The sequence below is a fragment of the Syngnathoides biaculeatus genome, chromosome 21 (assembly GCF_019802595.1).
Source record: "Syngnathoides biaculeatus isolate LvHL_M chromosome 21, ASM1980259v1, whole genome shotgun sequence".
Taxonomy (NCBI): Eukaryota; Metazoa; Chordata; class Actinopteri; order Syngnathiformes; family Syngnathidae; genus Syngnathoides; species Syngnathoides biaculeatus.
The window spans coordinates 5339162-5357228 of NC_084660.1; the positions used below are offsets into that span (position 1 = coordinate 5339162).

General features: G+C 47.3%; 3 protein-coding genes and 1 long non-coding RNA gene across 12 annotated transcripts in view; 2 read left to right on the plus strand and 2 right to left on the minus strand.

Moving 5' to 3' along the window:
• The window catches only part of LOC133494471 (sodium/calcium exchanger 1-like), a 40396-nt gene extending 28082 nt beyond the window's left edge, over nt 1-12314 (plus strand). For 4 of the 5 annotated variants that reach the window (XM_061808349.1, XM_061808352.1, XM_061808351.1 and 1 more), the window contains exons 9-17: nt 669-765; nt 828-1019; nt 1813-2005; nt 5072-5178; nt 5960-6084; nt 7171-7206; nt 7566-7665; nt 7969-8241; nt 9781-12314. In XM_061808349.1, the coding sequence (XP_061664333.1) occupies nt 669-765; nt 828-1019; nt 1813-2005; nt 5072-5178; nt 5960-6084; nt 7171-7206; nt 7566-7665; nt 7969-8241; nt 9781-10160 (1503 nt within the window). In that variant the 3' untranslated portion in view covers nt 10161-12314. The remainder of the gene's footprint in view (nt 1-668; nt 766-827; nt 1020-1812; nt 2006-5071; nt 5179-5959; nt 6085-7170; nt 7207-7565; nt 7666-7968; nt 8242-9780) is intronic. The other variant, XM_061808353.1, reaches the window with a different exon arrangement.
• Nucleotides 12315-12469: 155 nt separating this feature from the next.
• LOC133494588 (uncharacterized) lies at nt 12470-17595 on the plus strand. Its single transcript, XR_009793325.1, has 3 exons — nt 12470-12514; nt 15561-15639; nt 17497-17595. It is a non-coding gene; the product is annotated as an uncharacterized LOC133494588 (long non-coding RNA).
• LOC133494586 (liver-expressed antimicrobial peptide 2-like) lies at nt 12847-15403 on the minus strand. 5 transcript variants are annotated; one of them, XM_061808567.1, is made up of 4 exons: nt 15254-15403; nt 14078-14190; nt 13844-13983; nt 12847-13138 (listed from the first exon to the last, which is right to left on the minus strand). In XM_061808567.1, exons 2-4 carry the CDS (start codon nt 14162-14164, stop codon nt 13084-13086), a joined length of 282 nt encoding a protein of 93 aa, XP_061664551.1. In that variant the 5' UTR covers nt 14165-14190; nt 15254-15403; the 3' UTR covers nt 12847-13083. The 5 variants fall into 5 exon arrangements, with proteins under 5 accessions (XP_061664551.1, XP_061664548.1, XP_061664549.1 ...); XM_061808564.1 differs by having other exon boundaries at nt 14920-15290; XM_061808565.1 differs by having other exon boundaries at nt 14078-14195; nt 14920-15290.
• On the minus strand, nt 15737-18030 carry bmp15 (bone morphogenetic protein 15). Its single transcript, XM_061808553.1, has 2 exons — nt 17532-18030; nt 15737-17021 (listed from the first exon to the last, which is right to left on the minus strand). The coding sequence occupies exons 1-2, from the start codon at nt 17797-17799 to the stop codon at nt 16156-16158; spliced, it is 1134 nt and encodes a 377-aa protein (XP_061664537.1). The 5' UTR covers nt 17800-18030; the 3' UTR covers nt 15737-16155.
• Nucleotides 18031-18067: the final 37 nt, after the last annotated feature.

An 18067-nucleotide genomic window follows, 5' to 3' on the forward strand; every position in this document is an offset into this window, starting at 1 on the left:
ACAGACGTCCAAAAGCGTGCGCGTGTTGAACCTCCCCTGCGTGAAACTCGACTTACGTCCTGAGAAGTTGGGGAAAAAAAATATTATGTAACGTTTCTCCCACCCGTGTGCGAGCTCACATTCGCTGGAACAGATTTTGTGAACTCCCTTACATGGTTCTGGGGGAACTGCAAGACGTGGAAAAGTGTGACGGCCCCTCAGAGGGATTACGCAAAACCAACCAAGCTGAGTTGCACCCAAATACATGAAATAATTTAAAAAGAAAAAAATCCTAAAAAAAAAAATGATGCAATAAAAAATTTACATGGAGATTGTGGCCCCTTTTTTTCAGGAGCCAGAAAAGTTTTTTTTTTCAGTCAAGCGATAAAGTAATCGTTGTCAAACTTTTCTAATTTCTTTTTTCCTAAATAAAATATTACGACAGTAATTTCCTCTTTTTGTTCAAATGTGATTCTTATCCCTTGTGAAGTTTTGACCTTAATATTTTTCTTTGAAAAGGATCTTTATTCTCATAAAATTCCAACTTCTTATCTCAACAAACTCTGTCTTTTTTTTTTTTTTTTTTTTTTTTAGAAATTCTGGAAAAATATGACTTCCCTCTCATAACACGGCAACGTTTTGCTAATGTCCGCTGTGGTGTTTTTTTTTTTTTTTTTTTTTTTTTTCAGGTGGACTACCGCACCGAGGACGGCACGGCCAACGCCGGCTCCGACTACGAGTTTGCCGAGGGGACACTTTTGTTCAAGCCGGGCGAGACCCTCAAAGGTAGAAACCCCAGCCCAAAGATCCAAACCGCAACATCCAACATTCTGAAACTCTTTTGGTAGAGATCACAGTGGGGGTGATCGACGACGATATCTTCGAGGAGGACGAGTACTTCTACGTGCACCTGAGCAACCCCCGGTTGGTGGGCTACCCCGAGATCAGCACGTCCCCTCTTGACGCCGGGTCGGCCCCCAAAGCCGTGCTGGGCGAAAATCACACGGCCACGGTGACCATTTACGATGACGACCACGCTGGTGAGCGACGACCTGCTTTGATACGTCTTCTTTTCATACCGTACAAATACATATTCAGTCCAATTCTCAATCGCCTCCCAGTCCGTATCTTCAACTCGGAAGTTGTGCGGGTTCAAAATCCAAAGTCACGCAACCCTTCCATCCACAGGCATCTGTGCATCATTGTGTATTTATATGTACAGTACACGGCGATGCCTCGGTTCTCGACCACAATCCGTTCCATAAAAACGGTTTGCGAAGTGATTTGTTCGAAAACCCAATCGATGTTTCCCATTACAATGAATGGAAAAAGAAATAATGCGTGCCAAGCCTGAAAAAATAGGCTTTTTAAAGCATTGTTTAAGCTTTTCGTGATAATAAACTGCATAGTAGAAATGGATGCATAGTTTAAATACTTTATATGATAAAATAATTGAAGAAATATATTTATTTTTTGGCTTAAAATGTATGCTTTAGTAGTAGAGTACGCTAAGCCGGGAGTCTTTGGAGCCAAAATTGGGGGTTAATACGGTAGTCCTCGATACGGAGAAATACAACAGCCCCTACCGCGACATGTCTGTCTGTCAATGTCGTGACCGTTCTAAATAATTTGAAGATACAGCAGATAAAATGGATTGAAATTGGTGATGCACCTGTGGAAGAACAGGTTTTTGATCGTTAGCGCGGCTGTCCTGCCGGGACGCTCTCAGAGCTTCCGGAATGTTCAGAACACAGGGGAGAGCACGCTCACTTGCCGCTTTGATCGAGAGTTTTCGTTTTACCACGTCCTCCTCCTCGTCATCTCCCTGTTCAGGTATCTTCACCTTCGAGACCACCAGCCAGCGGGTGAGCGAGAGCGTGGGCCTGATGGAGGTGAAGGTGCTGCGGACGTCCGGGGCTCGGGGGCTGGTGGCCGTCCCCTACCGGACGCTGGACGGCACCGCCAGGGGGGGCGAGGACTACGAGCCGGCGTCGGGCAAGCTGGAGTTCCAAAACGACGAGACCATGTGAGTGCCTCGCCGAGCGGCGCAATTATCGACGTTGAACTTTTACGCGATCCAATCCGACCGCTTTTCTCACTTTCCTCCTGTGTCATAAATTTGAAGATTTCTCTTTGTTTGCCCGTGTGACCGAGCGTGGCGTTTGCGGCTTAAGCAAGCTTCAAATGTTCCCTCATTAAGAGCGTCCCTTGAGCTTTTGCTCTTTTTATCCCATCCCCAGCGTTGAGTTGTCATCGTCTCTGGCGCACGCTCTTCCGTAACGCGCTCGTCGCTCCTCGCGGAGGCGCTTGCTTCTTCTCGACGTCCTCGCGTGGCGCCGGGATCAGTTTCCTGCTGTTTCTTCGGCTTCAGCGCCTCAACGTGTCCGTCTGTTTTTGTTTTTGTTTTTTTTTTTTTTTTTTTTTAATTTCATTTTTCCTGGCGTCAGAACGCTCGTCGTAAGTCATCGGCCCGGACCGCCGCCCTGGCGCTCCTCCTCCTCCGCCGCCCTCCAGAATGCTTTTGTTTACTTGTCACGTCTCTTGTTTGTTCGTTCCGCTTGAACGGAATTTCAAAGTCTGGCGCGGGATTGAAGTGATAAAAGTCAGGGGAGAAGAAGAAGGAAGTGGAGCAAGAAAGGATTCTAAACAAGGTGCTCTAGCTTTACGCTAACATATAATGTGTAACGTCATAGACGGGATAACGAAATTAGCAAAAGCTGTTTCGGTAGTGATAACTGCTATTTTAGCACAAGTGGAGCAGCAACACGTAGAAACAGACAAACGTGCAAACGTCGCTTCCAGTAGCGCTCGACTATAAATCCTTACTTGCCTGTTTATCCGTGAAAACCCAAAGAAGAGATTGATGGCCATTGAATTAAATTGTAAAATAAAAAAATGGTGGGCTCGAACAGATGAATGGATTTTTGATCAAAGCGAGAGCCCCCCCCCACAAAAAAAAAAACAATGAATTCATTTAGATTGCTGTATTTTCTTATGTTTATTTTGTTTTCAATACAGTGCTGGAATTTCCTTTCAACGGGGAATATCGGGATACGTCCGCCGCAATTTTCTTCCGTTGTCAACTAGCAATGTTAAAGTTTGAGCGGGCGCTAATTAAAAACATGCCACTTTTTAATGAGAGGGGAAGTAGGGCGTGAAGCGGAACCCAACTTGCTCGAGCCGTCCGTTAGTGGTCGGCGAGGGCCGCGGGGAAAATGTTGTTTTCCGCCGCGCTCGTTAAGCACACATTTAACGCTCGGAAGTTGTGGGCAGGGAAACGAGCGGACGCGAGCGGGAGGCGCTTCTCGTCCTCGGGACGTCTTCTTTAAGGCCGAGGTTGCGCCATCTCGCCTCTGCCGGCTGGTTTCTCCTCTTCAGCACAACAAGTCGGCTTTTGGAAAAGTTGTGTGTTTTTGTCTGTCGCCGTGTAGGGTGGGATCGTGTCTTTGTGTGCGTGTGTGTCTGTTTGTGTGTGTGCATCCATTTGTCCCTGTTTGTGTTCTTGTGTGTGTCTTTTTGTCTCCAGGTTTGTCTCTCCATCCTTGTGTGTGTTGCTGTTTTTGCGTACGTCACAGAATGCATAAGCGTCCCTGTTTGTGTGTCCATCCTTGTGTGTGTTGCTATTTGTGCGTCCATCCTTGTGTGTGTACATCACAGTATGTGTGCGTGTCCATCCTTAAGTCTGTTGCTGTTTGTGTGTACATCACAGAATGCGTGCGTGCGTGTCCCTGTTTGTGTGTCCATCCTTGTAAGTGTTGCTGTTGTGTACATCACGGTGTGCGTGTCCCTGTTTGTGTGTCCATCCCTGTTTGTGTGTGTTCCTGTTTGTGCGTGTGTCCATCCTTATGTGTGTTGCTGTTTGCGTGTACATCACAGTACACGTGCGCATCCCTGTTTGTGTGTCCATCCTTGTGTGCTTGTGTGTGTTGTTGTTTTTGTATACATCACCGTATGTGTGCGTGTCCATCCTTGTGCGGGTTGCTGTTTGTGTGTACGTCACAGTATGTGTGAGTGTCCCTGTTTGTGTGTCCATCCTTGCGTGTGTGTTGCTGTTTGTGTGTACATCACATAATGCATGCGTGCGCGTCCCTGTTTGTGTGTCCATCCTTGCGTGTGTTGCTGTTTGCGTGTACGTCACAGAATGCGTGTGTGTCCCTGTTTGTGCGTCTGTCCCTGTTTTAGCCAACGGCCATGATAGCAACAACTTTTCTCGTTTAAACCTCTTCGACTCACACTGGTAGGCATCTGCCTTGTTGCCATGGTGACCTCCAGTTCAACTTTAGGCATAAGGAGCGGCTACCCTTTCACCTCAGCTTGTTTCGGGGGACAGGACTGAACGGCCCCTAAGAGGCTCTCGGCCGCCGGCCCTTGTCGTTGTCCCCGGGGGTCAAGGGTGAACTTTTTTCATTTCTGAAAGCGGAGCCCCGGTCGTCAGAGGGGACTGAAGAGTCCGTTTGCCACGGCGAGGGGCTCAACTTGCGGGAAACGTTTCTCCCCTCTACCATCTGCTGTTGTGGACCGGAAAGGAATTTGCTTTGGAGGAGCAGCACAGCCTGCCAAAGCGGCTAATTAACCAAGAAAAGGAAGGATTTGGGTGGGACGTCTCCGATCGGCGACCTTCAATTTCGGCTGATTCCGAAAACGCCCTGATCCGATACCGCCAATAATAACGCGTGCTTATTTTGCGGGACGGAAAGGCGAGCACGTTAGAATTTTGGTTGTTGCTGATAACAATTCAATTTCAAGTTGTTTTGGGGAGAAGGGAGCGAGCTCGGAGGAGGTGTGTGTTTGTTTGTTTGTACGTGCGCGCGTCTGTGCGTCTACCAGCCAGAAGCAGAAGCAGTAAAACAAGACTGTGTCTATAAATCATCCGCGCTAAAGAAAATATTTTGCCACCGCACGCACGCACGCATGCACAAAAAAAAAAAACAAACAAAAAAAAAAACCCACATCCAGCGGGAGTAAATCAACGCGGCAGCCGGGACGGGAACGCAGAGCGGCGGAAACGTCAAAAACAGATTCTAGCGCCGCCTTCGCCGAGGTCCAGAGAGCCCCGAACGTTAATCAAGCGTCTGCTCCCCCGCACGTGCAGGAAGATCATCGAGGTGAGGATTATCGACGACGAGGAGTACGAGAAGAACAAGACCTTCACCATCGAGCTGGGCGAGCCGCTTCTCTTGGAGATTGGACAGAAGCACGGTGTGGCAATCGAATTCATATCAAATCAAATCAAATAGCCAGACACCACTGAGACATGGAATTGCGATCACGGGTTAGGGTTAGGGTTAGTATCGGACCGAAAGTTGTCATAGTATAAAATAAATCCATTTTTTTTGTCCAAGAAAAGAGCTCATATTTCCTCTTCTTGAAAGATTTAGAGAACAGAACAATAACACAGTGTATATATTTTGATGTTCTCATTGTACTTTGGACGTCATGTTTGTAAAACTGAATTGTATAAAAAAAAATGAATAAATTAAAAACTAATTTATTACATTTTAAAAAATGAATAAATGATTTAATTTATTCATTTTTTTTACAAATGCATAAATTATTGACAAAATATTATTTTGGTGGGTAAAACTACTTTAAAGGTCTGTAGCTAACAATTATTTTAATCCATTATTCTTTTCTTCCATTATTTTTGTTGATGAATCAAATTAAAAAAAGATCATGATTTGAAAAATGTAACGTCATAAAATAGGCAAAAATCTTTGTATTCAGTCTGAAGTCCAAGCAGATGTTTGTGAATGTCTTATTTTATTTGTCTTATGTCTCATGGAGGACTCCAGAAATCGACAAATATTTACTAAAATTCCAATAATTTGGCCAATTTTAAGTGAAATAAGCTCTCGTAACGATGAATCCATAAATGGGAGGGGCGGCGGGGTCGATTCATTTGATCGGCGATTACCCGTTGATTGACCGAAAATCGGACGAATGAAGCGTTCCCGCCTGTTGTCGGCGTTTTGTTCCGCAGGAGATTCCAACGAAAACAAGCCGGCGGTGGGGGCGGAAGAGGAGGAGGTGGCCAAGATGGGGTGCCCCAGCCTGGGGGAGCACACGCAAGTCGAGGTCGTCATCGAGGAGTCGTACGAATTTAAGGTAGCGCCGCACGGCATCCCGGCGTCCCTTCGTCCATTCGTTCATTTTCTGGAGCTCGTTTTCGTTTCGGGCCGCAAACGGTTGGGAAATTCAATAGTTTCTCGTGAGGCCAAGCCAAAATATGTTATCAAGAAACCAACATTTCAAACATGGTGGCGATATTTTTGGGTCGCTCCGTTTTTTTCATAGGCTGTGATCGAGTCCGATATTTGGCAGAATAACATTCCGATCACCCAGGGGTGTCAAATTCTTTTTTTGTCACGTTCTATTGACGCGTGAAATTTAGAAGCTAGTTTTGGTATCAGGAATCAAGCTTAATGTTGCTGATGTTTGGGTACGCAATAATCTGTGCAATATCTGGCCGTGATCATTTATGATATGAAAATGTTATATTTTGGTACAGATTTGATCAAAAATCATGGAATTCATACTCATACCCCGGGGCCTTGAGTTCGACACCTGCGCGATAACCGACTAATCGGCTGGTTGATTCAAAAAAAATATGGGATGAATAAAATTAACTATTAGTCCCGTAATGATTACAACAATAAAGATATAAATGAACATTTGACTGTTTTATAATTAGCGTTTGTCCTTCCAGTATTTAACATTGCAAAAGAGAGAGAAAAAAAATGAGTTCTATTAAAATGTTTGAATATCTTATGGGGGGGGGGAAATAATTGGCAAAAAAATGGCCCGTTTTTTTCTTTATGTTTTCTTCAAAATGCTTGGAATATCTCAACTTTATCAGTTACGACGCGTGCCAATTTGACATTTTTTTTTTTGGTACAAATTTTCAACAAGAATAATTGAAATTGACACGCTAGATTTGGCTGGGCGGGCCACGTAAAATCGTGTGGCGGGCCGGCTCTGGCCCCCGGAGCCTTGAGTTTGACACTAATACGAGCGGGCCCTCGTTTCGAGTGAAAAGCATCCAAATCCTGAACTTTGGATGATTCGGGAAGATTTCGGCTCTGCGGCTGTACCTAATGAAGTGACCAGGCATCCTGGAATTATTCGTTCAACGTGGGCCATTTTTCATTTATTTGTGTATGTGTGTGTGTGCGTGTGTGTGTGTGTGTACAGAGAGCAGTGGATGTGCTTTTGGAGCAGCGTAGCAAGGTTGTCCATCTCTCTTTCTCTCTCTCTCTCTCTTTCTCTCTCTCTCTCTCTCTCTCTCTCTCTCTTTGTCTTCGTCGTACACTCGCATGACTTTTTTTTTTTTTTTTTGTCTATGTATACAAACCGTCACACTCATCGATTTCCTGCACCTTTATATTGCAATATTGTACATTACAGCTCTTGGAAAGGCTTAAAATCAGCACTTTTATTATTATTTTTTTCTTCCACTTTCCTGTCCACACCCGGATGTTTGTCTCACTTGTTTTTTTTTTTTTTCCTGCTCTTTTTTTCCGCTCTGCTTGCGTGGTGTGCTCGCCTACACGTTTTTTTTTTTTTTTTTTGCGTGCGTGCGTGTGCAGAGTACAGTGGACAAGATGATCAAGAAGACCAATCTTGCCTTGGTGGTGGGAAGCAGCAGCTGGAGGGAGCAGTTTGTCAATGCGGTGACTGTCAGCGCAGGTACGCACACGGCCGCATTATTAAACTGTTACGACACTGTTACGATAATATTATTATACATGTGCGCCCTGTTGAGAATAAAGAAAATCCGCAGATGATTAACACCCCCATGCCACAAAAGGGCTTTGTAAAAATGTATCCATGCCAAAAGATGACAGCAGAGCACTTCAAACAGTGAGGATCATAAAGTATCAACACCGTGAATCGAGCATGTGCGCAGTCATGAACCCGTGTTACATAAATGAATGTATTCGGTAGCGTAAGTAGCACTAGTAGCGTTTTTCTTCTTTTTCGGCGCCGAAGGGGACGACGACGACGACGAGAGCGGCGAGGAGCGCCTGCCGTCGTGCTTCGACTACATCATGCACTTCCTGACCGTCTTCTGGAAGGTTCTGTTCGCCTTCGTCCCGCCCACCGAGTACTGGAACGGATGGGCCTGCTTCATCGTTTCCATCTCGCTGATCGGCGTGCTGACGGCCATCACCGGCGACCTGGCGTCGCACTTCGGCTGCACGGTGGGGCTGAAGGACTCGGTGACGGCGGTGGTCTTCGTAGCGCTGGGGACGTCCGTGCCAGGTGGGGGCTCGTTTACTGGTTACAGGAATGTTACACAGTCGTCCAAAAGTACCGTAATTCCCCCCTACGAAGCCCAGCTGGTTATAAACCTCACCCTGTCAAGGAAATACCATTTGGTACATACATAGGCTGCAGCCGTGTAAAAGCCGCGAGTGCCAACATTGAAACCAACATTGAAACACGGTACACAGAGAGTTTAACGCTAGCGCCGTCACGCTAACGCTAATGCCGCCGTGCTAACAGGGCCGGTAAAAAAAAAAAAAAAAAAAAAAAAAAACATACTGGTAAAAATCACCAAGACACGGCAGTAACACGCTAGCGCAGCGTTATCAGGGCCGGACCGGTAAAAGTCACTTCCTCGGCACGTATATTCCACCGGGTCTCACGCTTACCTTTTCTGCTCGAGTGCCCCCTTGCGGCCGTGAGAACAAAATGCACAAATAAAGCCGCATCACCGCATAAACCGCAGGGTTGAAAGCGTGTGAAAAAAGTCGCGGCTTATAGGCGGGAAATGACGGTAGTCCTAGTAGTGCGCCCTAGTTGTTGTACTAGTGTGCAGAGATGTCCTACAGCAGGGGTGTCCAAACATTTTGCAAAGAGGGCCAGATTTGGTAAGGTGAAAATGTGTGGGGGCCGACTATTTAGCCTGACATTCTTTGAACCATTAACATTAAATACAAATTAACTTTTGGGGATTTTTTTTTATTTAATTACAAATGGCATACTTTTACTTTTACATTTTTTTTTTTACATTTAGGTTTTTACCGAAATCACAAACCACAAAAAATTAAGAAAACTATAAAGGATATCTAAGTTCATGTGAAACATTACATATTATTCACTATTACTATTACTATTACTCACGGACTCTTGTGAAAAAGCTTTGCCGTGCCGTTAAAACAGCTTCCAGTTGCTTCACTTTTTCACCGCGTTTGTTCCCAGTTAGCTTGTCGTAGCTAGCATGTTTCGTCTGGTAGTGCCTCTTGATGTTGAATTCCTTGAAAACAGCCACAGTCTCTTGGCAAATTAGGCAGACACAGTTGTTTCGTATTTCTGTGAAAAAAATACTCAAATTTCCACTTGTCCTGGAAGCGGCGGCCCTCGCGGTCAACTTTCCTTTTTTTGTGTACAGACGCCATGTTAGAAATGGGCTGGGCTGAAACGATCACGCAAGGTCAAGGGTCACGGCGGCCGGAGTGCGGCCACAGGGCTACTGCCATCTTCTGGTGAAATGAAAAATATGAAAAATAGCTTTTTGTACACATGTATTTTATACTGTGGTCAACAGTGCTGGCGGGCCGCATATTATTGATTTCATGATAGAGGCCGCGGGCCGGTAAAAATTTGTCCACGGGCCGCAATTGGCCCGGGGGCCGGACTTTGGACATGTCTGTCCTACAGTATAAGAAATAGGTCACTATTCGGACAGTCATTCTACTTGTAGGCTGAAATGTCTTAGGATGTCGTTTGCACTAGTACACAGACAACGGAGTGCACTCGTAGGAGCCGGAATAAGTGCGAGGTCTCCTCCCTCACCAGACACGTTCGCCAGCAAGGTGGCAGCCATCCAGGACCAGTACGCCGACGCGTCCATCGGCAACGTGACGGGCTCCAACGCAGTCAACGTCTTCCTGGGCATCGGCGTGGCGTGGACCATCGCCGCCGTGGCCTGGCGCGCCCGGGGCCAGACCTTCCGAGTGGACCCGGGCAACCTGGCCTTCTCCGTCACCCTCTTCACCATTCTGGCGTCCATGTGCGTGGCCACGCTGCTCTACCGGCGGCGCGGCGCCACCGCCGGGGGCGAGCTGGGCGGGCCGAGGACTTGCAAGTTGCTGACCTCGCTCTTCTTCGTGTCTCTGTGGCTCGTCTACATCCTCTTGGCGTCCCTGGAGGCCTACTGCCACCTGCCAGCCTTGTAGACGGTCTTACGGACGAGCGCGCAGGTACCGTCTCCCGGCGCCGGTCTGCTTCGTCACAGTGCCAAGACGGGAGAAGGAGAAGTTACGCGCTCCGGACTGAAGAAAAGGTTCACGAGGACACGGAAAATTGGGGTGGGAATCACTCACTCGTTCACCCAGTCACTAAAATAGAGATTTGTGTCTCGATGGTTCCCGCACCAAAACTCCCTTGTCACAACAAAGGGCTTCAGCGGACATTTTTAGGAACTAACTCAAGCTGCTCTATTCAAAATACCTTTGGCGTGATTCGGGAGCAGGGAATGAGTGAGTGATTCCCAACGCGCCGATCGTTCACTCATTCCCTAATCCCTCCAAAAGTGTTTTATCATACGGCGGCGCGCTTAAAAATCCTTTCAATTTGTCGACTGGAATCCTTGACTGATCCCGGCGAAAGTACGTATGTTCGGCGGCAGCTGTAATGACACGTAAAACGGCCAGCAGGTGGCGGCGTTGTGCCACTTTGGATTTACGACGAGCCGGTCACGCGGACAGAATTTATTTCGACGGCCTCAACTCAGTGAGTCGCAGTAGTAAGTAGAAACCCTGTTGCCATATTGCGGAACGAGTGAACGACCGCCGCCGCGCACGAAAAGCCACGGACGTGCAAACTCCGGCCACGCGGCGAGTCAGCGCCGGCCTCGTGACGTCTCTTAAGTGTATATCTGTAAATGAATTATGGCTTTGCCACCAAACGCCCTTTCTCAGTCTTGTTTTTGTTTTTTTTCATCGCTTCAGGTGTCACTGCTGATTGCTTAAGAATGGGGGGGAAAAAATTTGAACCGGTGAAAGTATTTCTTTCGCTTAAATCGTCACGAAGGAGTTCATGATGTCGTGTCGATTATGGATCAACGTCAGCTGGTTGACCTAACGTGATAAAAGATGAGACAAATACATGAACTATAATAACATTGTTTTTTTTTCATTTTGTTTTTTTTTTTTTAATTTTTAAGCTGTTTTACAAAATGAATCCGAACTTTGCACTTTATGTCCGTCCGTCTTGGACACTGGTCACCCTCTAATTGGAGGTAGAAGAAACCACCGCACCTGAGGAAAATCAACCCGAGTTGCCCTTCAGTGCAATGAACGAAGATTAGCAACAGAAATAGCATCTCTTAGGGAGATTTTTTTTCCCCGCAGATCATTTAAAAATCATACAAATAATAATAATAATAATCTCCTCTAGCTAGGAACTATTTTATCTTCCTGCGTAACTTCATCGATGCGCCCTCTTCACATGAGTCTGGTTCACTATTATTCACAAAGTGCTTCTGTTCCAAACAAGCGTTAAATCATCTTTTTTTGTGTGTGTTTGTTTCTTGTGTTTTTATTGTAGCAGTTTGACCTGCAAAGAAGCCATCAGAAAACAGAACAGTGATGAAAAAAAAAAAAAATGAATTTTGTATGTGCGCGCACGCATTTCTTTCACGAGTGTGTCGATGCATGAATTGAACACATTCAGGACAGACTGTTGATGTTTCCAAAGTAGTAAATAGTATTTTTTTTTTTAAATCTCCAAATGAACATTTTACAAACGTCATAAATGTTTACGATGACCTACTTTTTTTTTTTTTTTTTTTTTAGGAGGGTGGGGTCAGAGATGAAATAAAACTTGCGTGGTATATCATCACTAAAGTGTGTGTCAATAATAGCAAAATGTATGGTGCCATGAAAGAAAACAAGCGAAAGTGTTGAAGACACAGGGCCGATTTCTTCTTTTGCATACACTATATTTGTACATAATATTTTTGTGTGTTGGTCTCGGCGTTGGAAAAAAAAATGTGATGTGGTTGAGGCAAAGACATTATGCACCTTTTCCCAAATTAAAATTGTCCATGGTGTCTTGATGAGATGTCTGTGGCATGATTTTATGAAAATAGCTCGAGGTTCAAGAGTTCGATTTTTGTCCCGTATTTCAGAAGCTAACGCGCCCCTGAAAGGACTCACAAATGCAAGTTTAGAAGTTGTCGCAAAATATATTTGGCTGTAACTCTGAAATCCGATGGTCCATGAAGGCATCTTTCACAAGGCTGAATATGATTGGTGGAGAATGCGGAAGCCAGCATGATACGTGGGTGAGATGAATTGCTGTTCTAAAAATACGCGTAATTTTTTTTTTTTTTTTTGGGGGGGGCGTAAGTTATGGCCGAAAGTATCTTGTAAAAATAAATATTATAAATACATATTAGAAGCGGCAGGGTCTTCGTGTCTTCTTCGCGAAGGATCAAAAGAACCGGCCGGAAGCGGATCTCTTGACGTCATTAGATTGGGTTCAGGTGTGAAGCGGAACAAAGTCTGATTGACCTTTGACATCAAAAGTAGGTTTGTTTTTTTTCCCCTCCACATTCTTATTTTTAGGGTCCACTTTATCTTTGGTCAAAACGTCGTTTCAATGACATCGAGTGGCGAAATATGACACCAAAAAAAAAATGTCTGAATTCTGATTTGATTAATTGCTTGCTTGATTAGGCTGTGTACATAGCAACGCAACGTGCAAACAAATGGTTGGTAACAAGTTATATGACTCATTAATATTCCTGCAATTTTAGGAATTAAAAAAAAATATATATATATATATCCCTAACATAGTCTGAGTTTGGGTTTTATTGCAGCTGTAACACAGTCAACAGCCAACAGTACAAAGATATGTATATATATATATACATATATATATATTGTTTTTTTGGGCATTTCAAAGTGCTCCGGTTCCTCCTCAAAGTGGACCACGTCCACGTGCAAGTCTCTTCTCCATCGCCGTCGAGTCGGAACGCCCATGGAAGCGCGCGATGCGTGAATGCGGTTGGAATAAATTAAATACGGAGGGGTCCCGAGTGGACGAAGGATCAGTCGTGAACACGCCGCCTCCGCGGTCCCGTTTCGGCGGCGTCTAGTCGTAGAGGGTCTCGGAGGGTGGGCGCTGGTGGGCGGAGCAGTGTCCCTCCCTGCACAAATCAAGACTTTTGAAATCGTGCCCACGGCATACACATAACGTGCGCACGAATTGCTAGTTTGTCGCCGCAAATTGGCAACCCTACGTCACGCCATTTAAAATGGCCGACGACAAAGTTCAGATGTTCTAGTTTCTTTTTCATCGGAAGATCATCCCTGACCTAATTTCCTCCTCGTTTTCATCCATTTTCAAAAGTTAGACCACGCTGTAGGCCACTTGAACGTCCGAACTTTATTCGGGGGTTCAAGCCGAAGCACTTAAAAATGGCGGCAGGCCAGCTGTGGATAGGTTTCCGAATTACGCCATCTTGTGTGTCACCACCACCCTTAGACCAATCGGATAAATTCACGCTAGAAAAATACTAAACGCTTCACCTATCACCTGTGTTCTTTGACCACTATGACACACAAGATGGAGTAATTGGAAGCCTATCCATAAGAGGGTGTGCACACTTGTGCAATCACATCATCTTAGCTTATTTTAACATCGCCACTGGAAAATATTCAAATCCCCGCCCCCTCCCCCTCCGATGGAGTCCTACAGCTCATTCACTGCCAGTCTCGTTGAAATTTGGACTGTTAAATCCGTCAATGGCAGTGAAGGGCGTACGTGGGTGTGTAGACTTCATATAAAGGCACCTAATTTGTGGCGGCAATTCAATTTTTTTGATTTTTTTTTCCCTCCCCCGTGACGGTACCTGCACAGTCCAGTGGCGCATTCGTAGTTGTTCTGGCAAAAAGCACCGAAAGGTTTGCTGTTCATGATCCTCCACAGCGGGCTCATGCGGGCCAGCCTCTTGTGCGCCGAACCTGGACTCGGCACCGGGGAGGGACGTACCTGGCCACGGACACAGAAGATCGCCAATGACTCCTCTGTGATTTGTCGGGGGTTGGGGGTGGGGTGGGGTGGGGGTCGTTCAAGCGGGACTCACCTGCTGGGACAGAACCAGAACCAGCACCACCAGCAGGAGGCATACCGAAGTTCTCCGCATCTGGACGGGACCTTCCACCTGCATCATGATACGCGCTTTGTGGTTCCAGCCCCCTCCCCTCAAAAAAAAAAAAAAAAAAAAAAAAAAAAAGGGACAAAAGTTTCACCCGGGGGAACAAGCGGCAGCTGGACATTGGCTTGACTGCACCCGCTTTATAAAGACAACATTCACCCCCCCCCCTTTTTTTTTTTTTTTGGGTGGGGGTAATCACCTCCGTGGCCTAAATGGGACTTCGTGTTTGCAAACACACACTTTACCCTGGTTTCATGTAGGGGGGGGGGGTGAAAGATAACGCGCAGCACACGTGAGGCCGCTTTTAAACTGCGTGCAAGGGTCCGACTTTGTACTGAGGTGGAGGTAAAGATGCTTCTGGGGGAAAAAAAAAAAAAAAAAAAAAAGAAAGATGGTAAAAATAGAAGTGCTGATTCACTGCTGTGGTTAAGTAAGCGCGACGACGCAAAAAGTCTTCCCTGGGAAGTTTATCTCCCCTCCAGTGTACTCATTCCCCCCCCCCCCCCTTTTTCTCAATAAGACATTTTAACGAACGTCATCTGTCGATTCGGACTTTAGACTGACTTTCGCAACAAAATCTCTCGTTAAGAGTTAAAAAAAAATTATGTATCTATGGAGCATATCGTCGCAAGTCCGTTTGCTGAAAATTCAAAGAAAAAGAAAAATTTCACAATTTTCTAAAAATAAGTAGAATATGATGAATCCCTTCGGTTAGGATTCTGCATTCTGGAAAAATATCAAAGATTGCATTAAAAAAAAAACATTTTTACGTAAGCAGACGTGCTCGTCGGTGCCGATCCGGTGCCAATCTCCGCCGTCATTTGGCAAGAATCTCCCAGCCGGTGTTGACTCAGTCTGGCCTTCATCGCAAATACTTGGCAAGACATTTTTTTTTTTTTTTTGATGGGGAGGGGTAGGGGGGCAACCATAAGGACTTTGGGGTCCAGCTGTACCCTCAATTCCAGATAGCCCATCTATGACATTTCGCGTTATGTATTAAAGCTACGGCGGATTGAACTTCTCTTTCTGCCCAGACGGTCGCTCGACGTGACCTCGTCTGACCCGGACTCGTTCACGGAACTCTCGTCCGGGGAAGCCACCCACCATCCTGCAACCTCTGGCGGACATCGGAGATTATGCCACAGTTGGACTTTGCTTTTTGCGCGTGCGCGCGGGCCCCCGTAGATACGCACGTCGCTACGTGACCCACTGATCCGTCGAGTCATCACTTTATGACTCTTTGCTTTGCGACGACACGCCGCAGCTTTTAAAACTCACACCAGAGAGCAAAATATGATTTTTAATTGAGACAGCATTTGTGGCTTTATTCTGGAATCACACCCAAACGTTTTGTCACGGATTTAACGGGGGGAAAAAATATATATATATATGTATATATATTGTTTTTCAGGGTTCCAATCGCCATCGCCAATGTTTATCGCTGTCAAAGCGCGCCCTCCGCTGGACGAAATGTGTCGGTTCAGCCCAAGGTAAGTCATTATGATTGATGTTGCTCAGGTTTGAGGGCGCTCCTGTCATTGAGGGAAACACAATCAAACAAATTCAGCTTTAGAAAAATATGCAGTTTATTTTATTATTCATTTTCACTCTTTATATATAAAAAAAAAAAAAATCGTGAACATTTGTCTTCCCCCCTCCCCAGTTATAAATAGGTACAAAAAAATTGCAAAGAAAGTGACACGAGGCCTTCGCGAGCTTCACATCCGGCACGTTAAAATCATCTTTGTCCCCGAGCGTCATAGAAGGGTTGAGTAAATCCCGCCCCCCCCAAAAAAAAAAAACAAAAAAATTGGGAAAAACAAGACTGCAGACGCGCGCGGCAGAGAAGACGACATGCTTTTACAATGTTTTGAGCGTGGAATGCCTTTGAGCAAGGTAGCAATATTTATTTTCAGTGCTGCACACAAAGTGACGGCCAACCGTGGACTGTCTCCGCTCGGCGTGACCGCAGAGTCCAAACCGCCCCCCCGAGTACATTTACGTGACTAGCGGCACGTGCACGACTCGGCCACCATGTCCTCCAGTTCCTTGTACTCCACCTTCTTCTTGTGCAGCACGAGAACGCTCATAGGCATGTACTTGTAGGGCACGCAGGAAGGGGGGGGGACGTCGCCCACCCCCAGCTCGTTGATGATGGTCTGGATGATGGCGTGGTTGGGGGAGTGGTAGCCGGAGGTCAGCACGCGGGGGCAGTCGCCCTGACAGAAGCGAGGGTTGTAGACGGGCGGCGCGATGTAGTGACCCAAGTTGAGCTTGTTGAAGGACAGCCGGAAGGAGTGCAGCTTGCAGCGGTTCTTGGGTGCGCCGCTTTTGCGTTTCACCTCTTTGGGGACGGAGGGGGGTCCGGGAGTGGGCGGGGAGCTTCCGGGGCTGCGGCGCCGGCGGAGGAGGGGGTGCCACCGGCTCAGCCGCCCGACGAGGTCTCCCCCCCCTTTGGCCCCCGACAGCTGCCCCATCATCCAGTCCATCCCGTCCCGCTCCTCCTCCAGGTACAAAAGCAGCGAAGGGGCTTCCAGGTGGGGCTCCCCTCGCAGTCTGTTCCCCCACCAGCGAAACGGGACTCGGTCCCCTTCGGAGCGCCCCTGCTCCCGACACAAGTACTGGGCGGTGAGGGTCAAGCGTCCCCCGCCCCGGAGGACGCGAGCGCCGACGTCCGCCTCCGTCCAGCGCTGGTGGGGCTCCATGGTGGCGACCAGGCTCTCCTCGCCCGGCCACGTGACGCGGGCGCGGCAGCGGGGCGGCGGGAGGCCGGCGGGGGACGGAGCGCGCAGGTGGACGAAGGACGCTCGGATCAGCTGCTCCGAAGGAAGCACGTCCACGTGGTACTGGACGCTGAACGTGTAGCGGTGGTCTTTGAAAGCGAAAAGCAAAAACAAGAGATGCAAAGATGAGACCCCTGCCAAGGCGTCGAGCATTGAGCACCTGGCACCTGGCACCCATCAAGCGCTGACTCGAGATGCTAGTTTAATTTGGTCCAGGACCGTAATCGCAAATCAAAACCTCTTCTTCCCTCATTGAAACGAACGGAAATTCCACGAATCCCCCCCTCATTTTGTATCGAGGATGAAAAATGTGCTTGAAGTGTTTAAACTTTACATGTGCTGCTCCACCATTTGTGTTCAAAAATCCCATTGCTTTAACGTTAAAAGAAAGAAAAAAAGTTGCTCATTGATGCTAAGTGTTAGCATGTCATTTGTATTTCCCAACATATGCAATCATTAAACTAGCGGGCAGTTTTCAAGGCAACGTTGTTTGGTGGTTGAAAAGAAAATCTAAGAAATCATCTTGAAGGCAATTTTTCTCCATTTTTAATGATCACTCAAAAGCTCCCCGGCAGCTGTCAACGGCTCGTGTTCCTCACCTCTGGACACCGGCATGTAGCGCGCCGACGACACGGAGGGTCTGAGCAGGCGCAACGTGTTGGATCCGAACTTGCGGTGTTGTTTGGGTCGACCGCCCGGTCGCGTCGCGCTGCGGTACAAACTCAACATGAACTGCAGGTTCTGGTCGGCCTTCTGTTCGTCGCTCAGCGGCCGGTGCAGGCGGCGACCCGGAGGCATTTCGGACCCGGCCACATGGCCCAGGAGGAGGGCCACGGCCAGGACTTGGACCGGGACCGGGACGCGCATGTTTGTCACAAAGAAGCCGCGGGCGCTAGTGAGCTCCAGCAAGGAGGCGACAAACGGCGACCATCGTCGGTGCGGCCGCGGGCGCCACTCACAGCAGGCTCGCCGGGTCGCGGGCCATCGTGGACTCGACTCCCCGAGTCAGGGTGACCCCAATTAACCCCTCGGGTGCGCGGGAGCCGCCCACTGGGAAGCGGCGTCAGCCACGTGACCCGCGCGTGCAAAACGCGCCGCAAAAGTCCTGCGTAAAGGTTGTGCGTCAAACTTGGAG

What these genes read in the sequence shown, in the direction of transcription:
- LOC133494586 (XM_061808567.1), bottom strand. Translation starts at nt 14,164, where the DNA reads ATGATGCAGGTGGAAGGTCCCGTCCAGATGCGGAGAACTTCGGTATGC. An exon ending in TTCTGGTTCTGTCCCAGCAG is followed by an intron (nt 13,984 to 14,077) that starts GTGAGTCCCGCT and finishes GTCCGTGGCCAG; the next exon opens with GTACGTCCCTCCCCGGTGCC. An exon ending in TGCGCCACTGGACTGTGCAG is followed by an intron (nt 13,139 to 13,843) that starts GTACCGTCACGG and finishes TGATTTGTGCAG; the next exon opens with GGAGGGACACTGCTCCGCCC.
- bmp15 (XM_061808553.1), bottom strand. Translation starts at nt 17,799, where the DNA reads ATGCGCGTCCCGGTCCCGGTCCAAGTCCTGGCCGTGGCCCTCCTCCTG. An exon ending in CTACATGCCGGTGTCCAGAG is followed by an intron (nt 17,022 to 17,531) that starts GTGAGGAACACG and finishes TCGCTTTCAAAG; the next exon opens with ACCACCGCTACACGTTCAGC.